The following is a 16,722-nucleotide window of genomic DNA, read 5'->3' as shown; positions in this document are numbered from 1 at the left end:
CTTATAATCAACACTAACATTATTGAGCCCTTCTTATTTGCAGTAACAGTGCTAAGTGCTTTTAGGGATGTTGTATCATTTAATCTTCACAGAAGTTCCACAGAGTAGGTATTATTATTATCCTCATGTTTTAAAAATGGGGAGGGGGCAGGATTGAGGCTTAGCGGTCCAGCACCTTACCAGGGGAAGTAGAGCTGGCTGACGAGTCCGTCCTAACCCAGGGTTCTCCTCCAGCCCTCCTCCCACCCACCTGCACACACCACACGAGAAGCCGAAAGCACTCAGAGAGCAGCTGCAGCTGTTATTACGGGGGTGCTCTGGATAATGAGGCGAAAAGCCGTATGCACTGAGTCCCTGACACGTCAGGCATGTGACAGTGATCTCATTTGGTCAGGCTTTCATCATAGCTCTTGTGACAAGCACATACTGTCAACCTTGCTGTCTTGGGCTCCACGTGACAAACACAGGGGAGGGGGAGGGTCACATGCCTGGGTCCAGGTCACACCACGGTCATGGGCTTAGCTGGAAATTAGGAAGCTGGGATCATCTTCACAAATGACAGGCACCACTAGCACGGCAGTCAGCTCAGGCTAAGGCAGAAGCTACGAGAAGCGTGACCAGAATCATGCAGTTTTCAGAACCGTTATTTATTTCCAATCACTCCCCCTTCTTCACCCTGGAGTAGCTGCATTGTATCAAGGAAGGGGTCCCAAGCTTCACAAAGAAAGGGGTTAGCCCCCATTTCAGACTTCCTGTGCTGGAAGGTGGTCCAGTAGGGCTGAGGGAGCTTGGGAAGGCCCCCGACTTAGGGCAGGGTGGGCCACACCGTGCTGGCCCTGCTCCGAGGCTCTGCCTGGCTTCTCAGACAGAGAAGCAGGGACTGCTGGCATCACCCACCTGATTCCCACCATGCGTTCCGGGTTGGAAATGCACTAATTAGAGCTAATGCTGGAAAGGAACTTATTAGACAAGCTCTACAATTTGGGCCTGAATCTTCCAATCGGTCATGCAGAGGCGGCTGATGAAGCAAATGCTCCCTCACACTGCCACAGTGGGAATGAAGTCGTACATAGGAGCCTTTCAAAGATGGAGTCTTCTGCTCACCAGCTTCGGAAAGAGAAAAAAGATGAGTGAGGAGAACAGCATGGTGCCTCCTCCCTTCTGGATGGCAGCATCCTCTCGGTCCCCAGCATCCCGCCTGCGGTCAGCTGTGGCTGCTGCTACCAAGGGCAGGCCGCCTGGTCCTGGGAGGTGCTCCATTACTGACGAGCAGCTGGGGCAGGGCAGTGGGGCTGGCAGCTGGCTGGGCTCATTTGTTGGCCACGGCAGAAAGCTGGTCTCGGATGCGGCCCAGCCCATCTAACATAGTGTCCAGCGTTTCCTTGCTCAGCTCCATGGTGACAGCTGAGACGGAGGGTTTGTCCCCACACAGACTAGGATCTTCCTGGATCTGAAAAGAGAACACGGCCCAAAAGTCAAAGCTGCCTGCCTCTCCTCCTACCGCCCTGTAGGTGAGCCTTACCTACCCTGTTCTGGGGAACCTCTGACGAGAGGCTCTTTGCTCAGAGTTTCCGGCGGTCCTAGCCCTGGAGTCATTTAGCAACTGGGAGAGGGAAGGGGATGTTTCAAGAGGCTGGGGTCAGTCTCCATGTGCAAGGAGTGCTCAGGGCAGATCAGAGAGCCAAGGGTCTGACCCCCTAACTCTCAGTGAGACAACATTACATGTATTCATATCGGTAAGTTATGCAGTAGGCTCGAGGGGTATATACACATCCATTGGGATGCCGGGAAAACATCACATCTTCTACTTATATTTATTTGTATCTTTTTAAAAAGTGAGCTTTAATAATATTTAAACTTAGTTGTTAGAGGCACCCTTACATTTTCATGTTCTTGTAGGTGTTGAGTTTCTGGGTGTCTGTTTAAGTAAATACAGCATTACATTTTCTTGTTTTAACTAAACAAATCCTTCAAATAGATATGTGGCTTGAAAAGAGCTGTAAAGTGAAGGTAACACCAATGAGGCAAAGAGTGTGAGAACAAGAAAATGAAGAACTGCCTCTTCTCCAGCTGCTGACAGGAGCTCAGTCTGGCACGTTACAAGTGACAGAGTGATCGTACTGACAAGAAGTTGGCTATACTACAGCAAAACTGTCAAGAAGGCAATTTGAAATCTGAATGCACACTCTTATTGTTAAAGCTAAACTCTCCTGTAAGTCTGCAAGGTAACCTTTAGGTATCAGCAAATTGCTTTAAAAATTTATGTTTGTGTGTATCTCATCATTTTAAAATTTCTACTTTTGGTAGATGTTTTATTATGTTTACAATGTTAATACAGTAGGACACATACAATTTGCACATAAATACTGCATTTGGGGAGGGGTGCTTTAATTGTTTTCATTTATGGGGTTAGAGATCCCTAAGCGTTGGAGACTGGTAGTTTCGATGGCCCACAGGAGTGCCGTCACCACTGCGCCCTCTTTCCTTCTGGTGGGGATGACAGTGGACGTACCTTCAGCTGCAGCAGGCAGGTGGGCACAGCCATGCGGCTGATGCTGTCTGAGGCCGTTTTGATGTCCACTCTCCAGTCCAGGTCGACCAGGCGTGGCAGGGAGACTGCGGAGGGGACAGCTGAGCTCAGAGCTCACTCCTCCCACTTTACCAAGCCTTTACTCTGTGACAGGCAGCTCTAAGGGCTGTACCTGTGCAGTGCATCTGATCCAACAGTAAGGCTCTGAGGGACACAGATGGTCACAGGCCTCACCACTGCTCCGTGCCAGCTGCACATAGTAATGATTCACGGGGGGCAGCATCTCCAGACTTCTGTCTGAACACCTAGCCCTCAGATGTCAGGACAGAATGAGAAATGACACAAAGCAGAGAAGCTGAGGTTATGGTCTGAGTCTTAGGAAATGTGCAGCTTCAACAATAGTGGAAAGAGCTTTTGTTTGAGACAGACTTGGCTGGAAGATGGGTTCTCCCACTTGTTTAACCTCCGAGCCTCTGTTTCCTGATCTGTAAAATGGGGATAATCTTAGTCCAGTTCCCAGGGTTGTGGGGAAGAGTAAATGAGTTAATGCAGGTACAAATCTTCAGCACAGTGACAGGCTCAGAGTAAGTTTCATGACCATTTATTAAACATCCACTTCTATTCAATCTTTCAAACTAATTTCAATTATGGTTTTTACCCAATGGAAATATAATTAAGTATTTCACTTTCTGGTTTTTATATTTGTTTTTTTTTTTAACACATGCCTATATTCTATTAAGTTCATAATCAGAAAAAAAAATTAAAAAGTGGAATTAAAAAGAAAACCAACTCACACTGTTTGATTTAGGGTCAGGTTGATTCACTTTGATTTTTGGTAAAAACTCTGGCCATTTGTCAGATATAGAGCTGGGGCAGGGAAGGAGGAGAAAGGAGGAAAAGGCAGATTACTTGGTACTCACTCAGATTTGCTTGGGCTTCAGTTCTCCAAGTAGATCTGTTTAAGAGGGAAAGATGAGATAAAAATGATAGAAAGGGGATGACAATTAAATCTTCTGATAATGAGAGAGGCCTGAGGACCTGAGCCTTTGCCCTCTCTGTGATCTTCAAGCCTGTAATCACCTGACAGGAAAGGAACATAGAAATGCCTAGCTTCAATGAGCAGCTGTTTGTTTGTTTTGTAAAACTCAGTGATGTTAAGGCCACAAGTGCTGTTAGTTGGTTTTCACAGCTTAGGGGGGAAAAAGGCTCAGTGCACTGTAATCTTACTGTGCTATCATTCTCAGAGACAAAACAGAGACCAACCAATTCTCTTTTTATTGAGCATCTACTACACAATGCATTGCATTTTATGCAAAATACACCCAAATAGACCTGTCTAATGCTATAGCAAACATCATAGTGAGATGCCAAACAGAGTCAGAATAAAACATGGTCATGTATGAGAAAGTATCTTAATGAACAACAAAATCCTTTGTAAATAGGCATTATCTGTTATTGTACCAGAGAGGTCTGTCTGTTCAAGCCTGCTGCTAGCCAACAGTTAACCAATTCTGATTAAATTGTATGTGTTTATAAGGATTTTCCTGGACAAGAAAATATACAGATAACTCACAAAAGAAATAAAAACGACCAATAAACATATAAAAAAACATATGCGACATCACTGGTAGCAAAGATATATAAATTAATATGAGGTATCATTTGCCATTTGTGAAACTGGGAAAAAATGTAAAACAAATTCCCTCAGTACTGGTGAAGGTTTGGGAGGAATGGCACACTTGTGTTCTACTGGGGTAAAAATAGGTGGTGCAATCTTTCTGACGGTCAACTTGATAATACAAAGCAGTAGCCTCAATACGTCCATTGCCTTTAACCCAGTAAGAAAATAATTAAGCAGGTGAACAAAGTTTGTATGACAATTGTTCACTGAAGTGAAAATGGCCAATAGCCTACATGTCCAACACTTGGGAGTTTCTTAATTACACAGAATTTCTTCATATAATGGAGCATGGTTAGCCATTAATAATATTGAAGGTAAATATTCATTAACCTGAAATACCATGAATGTTAATACTGTTAACTGAAAACAAGCAAGTTATAAAATGGCAGGATCCCATTGTGTTGAAAACAATCCTCTCTGTATGTGTAAATGGAAAAAGTAACCAAGTCTCGAAAGGCTCCCCAGTAAGGAATGAATACTGCTAACCCTCTGGGTGGTTTGCCTGTGTTTGCTTTTCAAGAGTGAACATACTATTTCTAGGACAGGAATAAAAAACATAAGTATTACAAGGACTCTAAGAAATGAGCACTTACACGTGTTCAAGGATGATTTTTGTCAGCAGGTTTTTGAGGTTTTGGTGGAAATTTTCAGGAAAGAGAGCCAGAACCGCCTCGGCGGAAGACAGGTCACGGAATGCCGCCAGCCTGGTGAGGCGGTGCAGAGCCTGGAGCAGCTGCAGGACAGACGGGGAGCCCTGGGTGGTGAGGAGAAGTGGGGCAGAGGGCAGGGGACTGGGCTGTACCCCCTGCCTGCCACACACTACCACAGTCATTCAACGGAGTCCCGAGTCCGGAGGCCTCTGTCGCCAATGCTGCTGCCCACGTGCGTTGGACTGCTTCTAAGTTCACCTGTTGCTTTAGAAGATAGATGCAGCCACCTGACATAGGAAGCTGTCAACTTGCCAGAAACTCTGCTTGTGGGCAGAGTTACTAAATCCCCTTTCCTTCTGCACAGAATCTAACCTTCAGTTAACTTTCCAGCCCGTTCCCCTGGTAACCCAAGAGCAGTGGGAAGTCAGTTGTGTTACTAGGCAACACTGCATTGGTCCACTACTTCTGGACTGCAAGGACTGCACAGACACCCAGGGGGCCCACAGCTTTGGGCTTCCCTAAGAGTGGCTGCACACTCCTTGCCAGAACCTGCAACCACTTATTGAATTGCTACCAGAGATACTGGCCCTGCGGGGTTGGGGTGCTGAATCCAGGATGGCAGAAGTGTCATGACCTTGCCCCTAGGCTGTCACCTGGGAGGATAGAGAGAACGAACAGCTCCAGCCTGGCTGTGTGGACTCCCCCTGTGGAAGAAGTGCCTGGCGCTGCCCTGCTATGACCCTGTCTTCCACCCTGTGTCCTTCCCAGTTAATCTGCAGTCCAGTGTGGCTGTGGCTGTCTTGTGAATATAACAATGCCAAGAAGATTCTCTGAATGTAACTTTCTCTGCTTTAGGCCTTTCTCTGATGCCACTGGAGGTTGTTCAGCTGCAGAAAGACGCAGCCCAGAGGTGAGGGGACACCCAGAGGTGAGGGGACGTTAGTGGATAAATGCCCCAACCTCCCTGCCCTCCCGGGGACAGGCCGGGATGTGTTTCACATGGTTTCTTATAGGGTCCCAAGAGTGAGCTCCAGTTGCCCACAGCAGTAACCGCTCGTTAATATACCCTTTTACCAGCTTGTCTCTCTCCCTGTTTGATTTCCCTACTCTCTCTTTTGTGCTTTCTAGAATCACTTCCCAAGTAACGATCTGCAACCAAGTCTTTGCCTCAGGGTCTACTTTTGGGGAACCCAAACTAAGTCTCCAGCTCACTTCCATAATTTTACTTCTATCTTTTACTCTTCTACAATGACTTCAATGAACAAAACTTCAGATTAAATAGAATAATATAATATAATATAGTATAATATAATATAATATAATATAATATAATATAATCAGCAGCAACAGCTTAGGGCGGTTTGGCTAAACTCCTGTTTTGGAACCACAGCGGCCCTGGGAGGTCCGGCTGTGAGTGCTCCAGAACTTGAGTCACTTGACTCTCCCTGCTGGCCATCGGCTGAGAGCAGGTGAGGCCCAGCAGTGCGTCCTCCCCAGCAGTACACGGACCTGGGAACGTCTGCCCTGTGATTCCTGAAAAGTCTGCCCAAGCGATCTAGCCAACAATTTATCAGCATCGCTAAGTTACAGGTTGAGAAAGAAAATCGTAAAAAAGGTTGGCTTTTGGCCACACTGTCTAGATACCAAGTCTGCAAAGGAAATGGTCAGGGGCTCTGATTCTGGGTACGGCTCTCTCAGCCATGACTCATTTACCACAAGGAAGTAAAGGTTCAAAGACAACAGTTTTTAAGTTCACTAACATTTAAAAAAAATCTATTTTAAGTTTGCTATAATGTCAACAGACATTTCCGGGGAAAAATCTCCTTGGACACAGCAATGACTGGGAGGTCAAGAAAGAGACTAATGAGTTGAGAATCCAGTGGCCAAAGGTCATCTCTGAGCACACTTACTTGCTCTGCCTCCTCCTGGGTCACAGACAAGCTGGAACACGTAATATCCAGGAGTTTTCTCGAGCCAAGGGCTGAAGTGGAAAAACTCTCTTGGCATAGCTGTCTGACAACATCTTTCGAGGAGGCCTATAAATTAATTCGCAGATGGGAAAAAAAAAAGACACTGAAAATACATGTTTTAGAACATAATATTGTCTCAGTAATGATGTGACGCCCTTCAGAATCAAAATTTAAAGGTGCACAGGACAGTTCCATTTCTGGGAAGATGGAGAAGTACTTTTCCTTATTTTTCTTGTTTAGCATAACAAACATCCCTGGGCACGAGACAGAAGACAGACCTAAGTTGACTGTGACGTGGTGAGGGGAGACGACAGGCCTACTGTGGACCTCACGACCCAGGAATGACAGGGCGGTGAGTGCCCTGGGTTTCCTTCTTGTTCATGTCGCAGACGTGGAGCTGAAGAAGAGGGCAACCCAATGGGTGCAGAAAGAAAAAAGCTCTAACAAGTACCTGCTCTCTCTAACCAAAGGACCAAGAGAGGGGCAGCCTGGCAAATGTAAAACCTTAGATAGTAACTGCTCTCCTCTAGCAAGAAATCCCAGAAAGAACTGTGGCCCTATCCTCAGCCAGGTCAGCAAAGGGTGCGTGGGAAGCCTAAACTCCCACCCTTGTGGGCTGTAATGAGGTGTCCCAATACCCCTGCTGAAGTGGTGTCAGAGAAGAACAAGTAGGTAGCTGGGACCAAGGACGGAGCTCCCTGCCAGACAGTAACAAGTCCCACCACCTTGTGGTATTAGTAAGGCTAATCTTGAGAAGAAAAAAAGTCTTTAAGAAAAAAAAAATTGAAAGCAGCGAGAGAAACGGTATCTTATCCATAAGGGAAAACCAATTAGAATGACAGCAGATTTCACATCAGAAACCATGGAGTCAAAAAGGAAGTGACACAATTATTTTTCAGGTGCTAACAGAAAAGAACTGTCAACCTGGAATCCTACACCCAACAAAATATCTTTCAGGAATGAAGAGGAAATCAAGACAATCTCAGATGAAAGATAAAATTTGTCACAAGACCTACTCTAAAGGAATGCTGAAAGACTTTAGGTATATAAATGTTGTGTGTTAGGTATATAACTACTGTGTACACCTAAAACTAATATAATATTGTATGTTAGTTATATTTTATAATAATAAAAATCTTTTAAAAAGAATGGCTAAAAGAAGTTCTTTTAACAGAAAGAAAACAAAATAAATCTTGGAATGTCACAAAGAAAGAACACGAGAAGCAAAAATAGGGGTAAACACAACAGGCTTTCCTTCTCCTCTTGTCTAAATTCTACTTGAAAGTTAAAAAAAATTATACCACTGCCTGATATGGCTCTAGTGTATGTAAAGGAAATGTTAAAGGCAATTATATTATAAATGAGCGAAGTAAAGGGATGTAAAGGGAGATAAAATTTCTATACTTCACTCTAATTGGTAAATTGATGACACTGATAGACTGTAATAAGTTATGTATATAAATTTAATAACTAGAGAAATCACTAAAAAGGTTATAAAAAGAAATGCATTTTAAAACACTACAGATAAATCAAAATGGAATTCTAAAAAATGTTCAAATGGGAACATTGCTCACAGGAAAGGTGGAAAAGAAAAAAAAACACAAAAAATGTAAGAGAACAGACAGGAAACAAAAAAATAAAATGGCAGACTGAAGCTCTAACATATCAATAATTACACTAGTTGTAAATGGTGTAAATATACCAATTAAAAGACAGAAATTGGCAGAGTGTGTTAAAATGTATGACCAATCAAATGCTGTCTACAAGAAGGTCCCTTCAATACAATGATAGAGTAAAAGTAAAATGATGGAAACTGATATATCATGCAAACATTAATCAAGGGAAAGCAAGAGTGGTTACATTAATATCAGATAAAGATTTCACAGCCAAGAAAACTACCAGAGACAGAGGGACGTTATAATATAATGATCTAAGGTTCTATTTACCAAGAAGACATCCTAAATGTGTATGCACCCAGCAAGAGAGCTGCAAAATATGTGAAGCAAAAAACAAATAGAACTGAAAGGAAAAATCGACCAATCCACAAATAGAGTTGGAGACTTCAACATCTCTTTCAACAACTGACAGAACAACTAGACAGATGTTCAACGAGGACACTGAAGAACTCAACAACACCATCAATCAATCTACTTGACATTTATGGAACACTACCCAGTAGCAGCAGAATATATATTCTTTTCAAGTGCCCACTGAACATGTATCAAGAGAGATCATATTCTGGCCCATAAAACAACCTCAACAAATTGAAAACAATGGAAATCACACACACTGTGTTCTCAATAACTACATGGAATCAAACCATAAATCAATAACATAAAGGTGACAAGAAAATGTCCAAACACTTGCAAATTTAAACAACACACTTCTAAATAATCCACAGATCAAAGACGAAGTCTCAAAGAAAATTTAAAAAATTATACTGAATGAATGAAAATGAAAAAACAACATACCAAAATTTTTGGGACATAGCCAAGGCAGGGTTGAGAGGAAAACGTATAACATTAAATACATTTATTAGAAAAGAGGAAAAGTCTCAAATCAATAATCTAAGCTCCCACCTCAGAAACCTAGAAAAAGGGCATAATAAACCCAAAGGGAGGAGGAAGGAAAAAATAAAGAGCAGAAATCAATGAAATTGAAAACAGAATAAAAGAGAAATCAATGGAACACAGAACTGGTTCTTTGAAAACATCACTAAAATTGACAAACCTTTAGCAAGATTGAAAAAGTTAAAAAGCGAGGGGACACACACAATGTGAGATATAGATGATGTGTTACAGAATTGTACACCTGAAATCTGTGTAACTTTACTAACAATTGTCACCCCAATAAACTTTAATTTTTTTTAAAAAAAAGAGACAGGGGACACAAATTACCGGTATCAAGAACAAAACAGGGCACATATCACTAGACTCCACAGATTTCAAAAGAAAAATAAGAAAATAACTCTATACACATAAATTTGACAGTTTAAATGAAATTGATCAATTCCTCAAAAAACACAAACTGCCATAACTCTTCCAATATGAAACTGATAATTTGAATAGCCCTACAACTACTAAGGAAATTGAATTCATAACTTTAGAACTTCCCAAAAAAGAAATGTCTAGGCCCAGACAGTTTTACTGGAGAATTGTAACACACATTTAAAGAAAGAATTAACTCATTCTACACAGTCTTTTTTACAAAACAGAAGAGGAGGGAACATTTCCCAATTTATTTCACAAAGCTATTATCACCCTGATACCAAAATCAGACAGATTATACAAACAAAACTACAGACCAATATTTCTCATAAAAATAGATGCCAAACCCCTTAGCAAAATATTAGCAAATAGAATTCAGCAATATATAAAAGGGATTGGTTCTTCACTACGACCAGATTGAATTTATTCCAGGGATGTGAGGCTAGTTCAATATTTGAAAATCTATGTAATCCATCACATTAATAGCCTCAAGAAGAAAATCACATAATATCAATCAAGTCAAAATATCAAAAGAGTTGACAAAACTCAACATCCACTCTTGATGAAAACTCTCATGAAAACAGGAACAGAGGGGAACTTCTCTAGCTTGAAAGAGCATCTACAATAAGCCCAGAGACAACATTATGCTTAACGGTGAAAGACTAACGTTGGGAATAAGGTAAGGATGTCTGCTCTCAGCACTCGTATTCAATGTAGTGCTGAAAATTCTAGCCATTGAAATAAGAGAAGAAAAAAAAAAGGTATTACAGATCTGAAAGGAAGAAATAAAACTGTCCCTATTTTCAGATAACATGATTGTCTATGCAGAATGTCCCACGGAATGTACAAAAAAAAGTAGAATAAGTGAGTTCAGCAAGTTAGCAGATACAAGATAAACATACAAAAATCAGGTGTATTTCTATATATGCTAGCAAGGAACGAGTGGACACTGGAATTAAGAATACAACATCATTTGCAATTGCTTGAAACAAGAAATACTTAGGTATAAATCTAACAAAACACACAAGACTTGCATGCTGAAAATTATACAACATACATGAAAGAAATCAAAGATCTACATAAATGGAGAGACACATCATAATCATGGATTGGAAGATTCAACACACTAAAGATGTCAACTCTCCGCTCACTGACGTACAGGTTTAATGCAAATCCTATCAAAATCTCAGCATGTTTATTTTTTAAGATATAGTCAAGATCTAAAATTTATATAGGAGGGCAAAGGAACTAGAATAGCTAAAGCAATTCTGAGAATGAAGTAGGAGGAATCACGCTATCTCATTCTAAGACTTTAAAATAATATAGTAACCAAGACTGCATAATATTGTCAGAGGGACAGACACATAGATCAATGGGAAAAAACAGAGGACCTTGAAACAGACCCACACAAATATGCCCAACTGATTCTTGACAAAGTTGCAAAAGCAATTCAATGGAGGAGAGATAGACTTTTCAATAAATGGTACTGGAAAAATTGGACTTTCATAGGCCCCCAAAAGAAAAATCTCAAGCTGTCTCACCTGCCTTATTACAAAATTGACACAAAATTCATCAAGGACTAAAATGTAAAACGGAATCTAAATGTAAAATGTTAAACTATAAAACGTTTAGGAAAAAAAAAAGGAGAAAATTTGGGCTCTACGGCTTGGCAAAGCGTTCTTAGACTTGACACCAAAAAGCAATCATAAAAGGAAAAATTGACAAATTGTACCTCCTCAAAAGTAAAATTTTTGCTCTGCAAAAGTTCTTGTCATGGGTTGAACTCTCTCTCCCCAAAATTCATATATTGAAGTCCTAACCCCCAGTTCCTCAAAAGGTGACCTCATTTAGACCTAATTGCAGACGTAATTAGTTCAGGTGAGGTCATAGGATGGACCCTAATTCAAAATGACCTTATTTAAAGGAAACATTTAGACACAGAGACCCAAACAAGGACAACAACATGTGAGGATGAATGCAGAGATCTACAAGCCAAGAAACGCCGAATTATTACCAGAAACCAGTAGAAGCTAGGAGAGAGGCATGGGACAGACTGTTTTTCATAGCCCTCAGACGGAACCAACGTGGCTGATACTTTGATCTCAGATTTCTGGCCTCCAGAACTGAGACAATACATTTATGTTGTTTAAGCCACTGAGTTTATAATATTTTGTTATGGGAGACCTAGCAAACTAATACAGCCCTTATGAAGAGGATGAAAAGACAGCTACAGACCAGGAGAAAATATCTGCTAACCACATATCCAACAAAGCATTAGTGTTTAAACTACATAAAGAATCTTAAACTCAAAAGTAAAAAACCCAAACAATCCAATTAGGATATGGGCAAAAGACATAAAAGATACTTCACCGAAGAAGACATACAGATGGTAAATAAGCACTGAAAAGATGTTAACCATTGTTAACTATTAAGGAAATTCAAATTAAAACCACAATGAGATATAAATATACATCTATCAGAACAGTTCGAATAAAATATAATGACAACAAATGTTGATAAGGATGGGGAGAAACTGGACAACTCATACATTGTTGGTGGGAATATAAAGTGGTATAGCCACTCTGGAAAAGTTTGGCAGTTTTTTTAAAAAAGAACTAAACATGCAACTACCAAATGATCCAACAATTAAACTCCTGGGTATTTATTTCAGAGAAGTAGTCTTATGTTCATACAAAACCTGTACACAAATGTTCATAGCAGCTTTATTTGTAATAGCAAATAACTGGAAACAATGTAGATGTCATACCATGGGATGCTACCCAGCAATAAAAAGGAAAGAATTATTGATACACACAACTGTGGATGACTATCCAGAGAACTGGGCTAAATGAAAAAAGCCAAACCCAAAAGGTTACACATATCGTATGATGCCATTTTTAACATTCTTGAAATAAAAAAACTGTAGAAATGAAGAACAGATTAGTGGATGCCAGAGGTTAAGCAGGGGGTGGGGGTAGCGGGGGAAGGGGGTGTGGCTATAAAAGAGCAACATGAAGGATTCTGTGGTGATGGAAATGGTCTGTATCTTGACTGTATCAGTGTCAGTATCATGGTGGTTAAAATACCATAATTTTGCCATATGGTACCATTGGGAAAAATGGCTAAAGGATAAATGGGGTCTCTCTGTACAATTTTTTACAACTGCATGTGAATCAATAATTATCTCAAAATAAAAAGTTTAGGTAATTTTTGAAAAAGAAAAGAACATAGGATGATAGGAATGAAAATAAATGAACTATTGCTACATAATGGCAAGCAAAAGAAGCCAGACACACACACGCAAATGTGCTCTCATAGTCAATCTATGTGAAGTTCAAATATGGGCAATATTAAATTGACAGTGTTAGAAGTAAGGATGGTGGTTATTGTCGAGTAGGAGAATGTGGGGAAGTAATGGAGCAATAAGAGGGACCTCTGGGGCTCTGGCAAGGTTTCATTTTTTGACCATGGTGGTGGTTGCATGGTGTGTAATAAATCGTTCAACTATGCACTTATGATCTGTGCACTTTTTTTGGATGTGTGTCACATTAACAATAAAAGAAGTTTATTAAAGAAATACAGTCCAGGCCACGAATAAGCATGTGAGGGAAGTGGGGAAGAGCAGCCACAATGACGGTGAAAAGGCACTAGATTGGGAGCTGAGAGCTCTAGGTTTCCAGTCCCAGCTTTACTACTTCATTCATTAATTCATCTCACAACTATTTATTCAGCACATGCTGTGTGCCAAGTGTTTGGGGTACACAGGTACTTGTTGGTGATAGATTTGTTAATTACATAATTGCCTTTAGGTATGGAGAATAGGAGTGAACACTGGGGAGATGGTTCAAACAAGAGAGACCATTGCATGGACCAATGATGAATGTTGTGCCATGAATGATGAACCTGTGCCACACACAACTGCCGAGTGTAATTAACTCAACCCTCTTCATCTGGTATTTAAAAAAAAAAAATTCCTCATGGATCTTACATTCTTGTGAGAAAACACAGGTAAATAGACGCAAAACATCTGCCAGGGACAAGTCCCACGAAGAAAGATAAAGCCGCCCCTTTTACAGAGGAAGTCAGAAGTTAAGCAAATAATTCCAATTCATCGTTTTATTTGATCTTTACAAAGCCCTATTTAGTAGGTGCATTTCAACCTGAAAATCTTTCAGATATTTATCAGGAGAGTGTTTTGGCCCTTACACAAGTCAAAGCAAGTACAGAAAACCCGGGACTCCGGAGAACAAAGAACGCACACTTGACTGAGAATTGTTCAACTACGGAGCGCAGAGGGGCTGCTGGATGAAATCGGAGCTGGCCACGTGGACCCAGCAATTACCACCCTAATACACCAATCCCGAAAGCCAGACCCAGAGACTATTAGTACGAGGCATTTGTACAGCGCCTTCACAACCATTATCATATTTGCTCCCCCATCATTCTGTCAGGGCGGTATTAATTTTGTTCCTGCTTTTAAAAAGTTCAGAAATGCGCAACGACTTGCCCGGGACCACACAGAAAGGTAGTGGCAGAATCGTGGCTCCAAATCAAGGTCCGTTTATTCCCAATTCCTGTTCCGCCTAAAATCCCAGGGACAAGGGCCCGTCTCACATTGTCGCAGCCCCTCCAATTTACCTTCAGCAGGCTCTGGAGCGCAGCAAAGTTTTCTGCTGTCAACGCAGCCATCTTCCCCGGGTCATGTGATCGCTTCACTGGGAGAAGCGCTGTCACGTGGTCCTGACGGCCGCCGTGGGGCATGCTGGGGGCTGTAGTTCTTCAGGGTGGCGGGAGCTGCCTCTCTTGTGGTACTGCGTAATGGGGAGGCGCCAACTAGGGCGAGCTGGCTGGGTGGCCCAGCCAGGCGACTCGAAGGTGGTGGGATAGGGAGGACGCGGACGCAGGATGGTTTTGGGGGGAGGAAAACTCTGCTTGTTTACTTACCAGATCGGGGGAAACTCTGATTTTTCCCTTGACCCAAGTGGATGGGCTGGCTAATTTGAGGAATGCGCCTGCCTTGGCAGACACCTTGGAAACATAGCTGTTCAGGAGTGATCAGCGTACCTGGATGCTTGGAATTAAAATGTGGCTGTGCATATCGGAATTCTTGGAATTTATCCACCCCCCTTCCCCATCTCGACGCATGTAAAATTTCTTTCACGTTCTAGTTTCCTTCTGTATGGGGTAGATAGGAGCTGGTATCATTTGCCTTGTCCAGGCGCGGAAACTGAATCACTTAGGGTTTGGGGTTACTTTCCTGTAGTCCTAGGGGATATCTTGTTTGAAAGAGCAGGTGAGGAAGTGTTTGGGAGAGGTAGGGAGGGAAGGAATCGAATGAAAGATATTCCCTACGAGATTCCTATTACACCTATAGCGGGGGTGGTTCATGGAAATGTTTTATTTATTCAACAAGGTAGTTACAGTGAATGTGACAACTGCTTTTGGGTGGGCAGTACAGGAATCTGATTTGCCCAGGGCTCAGAAGTGCTACCTTAAAAACAGACTGAAATGGTAGAGTCTTGGAACTTGGTTTTTAAGGAACCACCTCTCCTCTGCACCCCAAGCCCACAGCCTCTGGCATTTCTCTTATCCACTTTTAGTATCTGCTTGGCTCTTTCATTTCCTAAACCCACTTCCTTAGCAGAATTTGTCTCAAAACATGTTATGATTTCAAGCTAAAGAAAGACTGTCTAATTGTGAAATTCCAGAAATTGGAAACTGCTAAGGACGTTTGTTCCTCTGCCGTCTATCTACTCCCTTCTCTCCTATTTTCTGTGAGGGTGTTGTTCCAGCCCAGGAAAATAAACCCAGGTTGTCTGAGGATGAACCCGTACCTGAACTAAAATATTTGAGAACCACATTGTCCTGGAGTCCTGTGTCCCCCTCTCTTGTGTAGCCTTTCCCTCGTCTCTTCTCCACGGAGTCACATGGCTTGATTCTTGTTTTCTGCCATAAACCACTATAAGCTTTGGGTTTAACTCCTTCCTGTATTCATAGGGGCCAGCCCAGTGCTTCCAGTGAATTGATTTTGAACAACATCCACAAAGTGCTCAGACTAAGATTAATTTCTGTGACTTTTTTTGTGGGGACAGTGCCTTATTATTTGCAGGACTGTGCTTTCTTGCCTTCCTTTAGAAAGATGAGCAGTGTCGTCACCAGCTTTCAAGATGGCCCCCAATGATCCCGGCCTCCAGGTATTCACATCCTTGCGTAGTCCTTTTGCACATTGTGCCAAGATTGGTCTGTGTGACCAAAAGCAGATGGCAGAAGGATGGTATGTCACTACCGGGATTAGTTATAAAAGATTGCAGCTCCTTGGTGCTCTCTAGTGTACCTGCTCTCTTTTTCTTGAATGTCTTGCTCTGGGGAAAGCAAGCTGCCATGTTGTGTGCAGTCCTCTGAAGAGGCCCATGTGGCAAAGAAATGAAGCCTCTGATCCATACTGAACAAGAAACTAAGGTCTTCTAGAAACCTCATTACTGACTTTAAGCAGATTCTCCAGCCCCGGTACAGCCTTGAGATGACTGTAACCTTCGCCAACATCTTGACTATAACCTCATGAGAGAGTCTGTGCCAGAACCACCCAGGTAAGCCACTCCTGGATGTGTGAACTTCAAAACTGTAGGATTATAAATATTTGTTGTTTTAAGCTACTAAGTTTTGAGGCAATTTGTTATGCAGCAATAATAACTAATACATGGAGGCAATAAAACAGAGGGACTTCAGAGTTCAACCTAACCGTATACATTATTGGCCATACCTTGAATAAATTCTTGAACTTCTCTGAGCCTGTTTGTACCTCTGTAAAATGATGTTGATCACACCTGTTTTGGAAAGTAGAGCTGAGTACTAGGTGCAACCCCAGTGGGAGGATACAGCTCTCTTTGCCCTCGGGGGCAGCTAT

At 41.9% G+C, this 16,722-nt stretch overlaps 1 protein-coding gene across 2 annotated transcripts; it reads right to left on the bottom strand.

The window, feature by feature from the left end:
• Nucleotides 1-626: 626 nt before the first annotated feature.
• Nucleotides 627-14,521, bottom strand: COMMD9 (COMM domain containing 9). 2 transcript variants are annotated; one of them, XM_033121303.1, is made up of 6 exons: nt 14,457-14,521; nt 6,772-6,897; nt 4,805-4,965; nt 3,451-3,485; nt 2,513-2,616; nt 627-1,450 (listed from the first exon to the last, which is right to left on the bottom strand). In XM_033121303.1, exons 1-6 carry the CDS (start codon nt 14,505-14,507, stop codon nt 1,310-1,312), a joined length of 618 nt encoding a protein of 205 aa, XP_032977194.1. In that variant the 5' UTR covers nt 14,508-14,521; the 3' UTR covers nt 627-1,309. The 2 variants fall into 2 exon arrangements, with proteins under 2 accessions (XP_032977194.1, XP_032977196.1); XM_033121305.1 differs by having other exon boundaries at nt 4,805-4,944.
• Nucleotides 14,522-16,722: the final 2,201 nt, after the last annotated feature.

This window comes from Rhinolophus ferrumequinum, chromosome 11 (assembly GCF_004115265.2).
Source record: "Rhinolophus ferrumequinum isolate MPI-CBG mRhiFer1 chromosome 11, mRhiFer1_v1.p, whole genome shotgun sequence".
NCBI classification, from domain to species: Eukaryota; Metazoa; Chordata; class Mammalia; order Chiroptera; family Rhinolophidae; genus Rhinolophus; species Rhinolophus ferrumequinum.
Note: the sequence above shows the minus strand (reverse complement) of the source record. Positions and strands in the feature narration are given on the sequence as shown.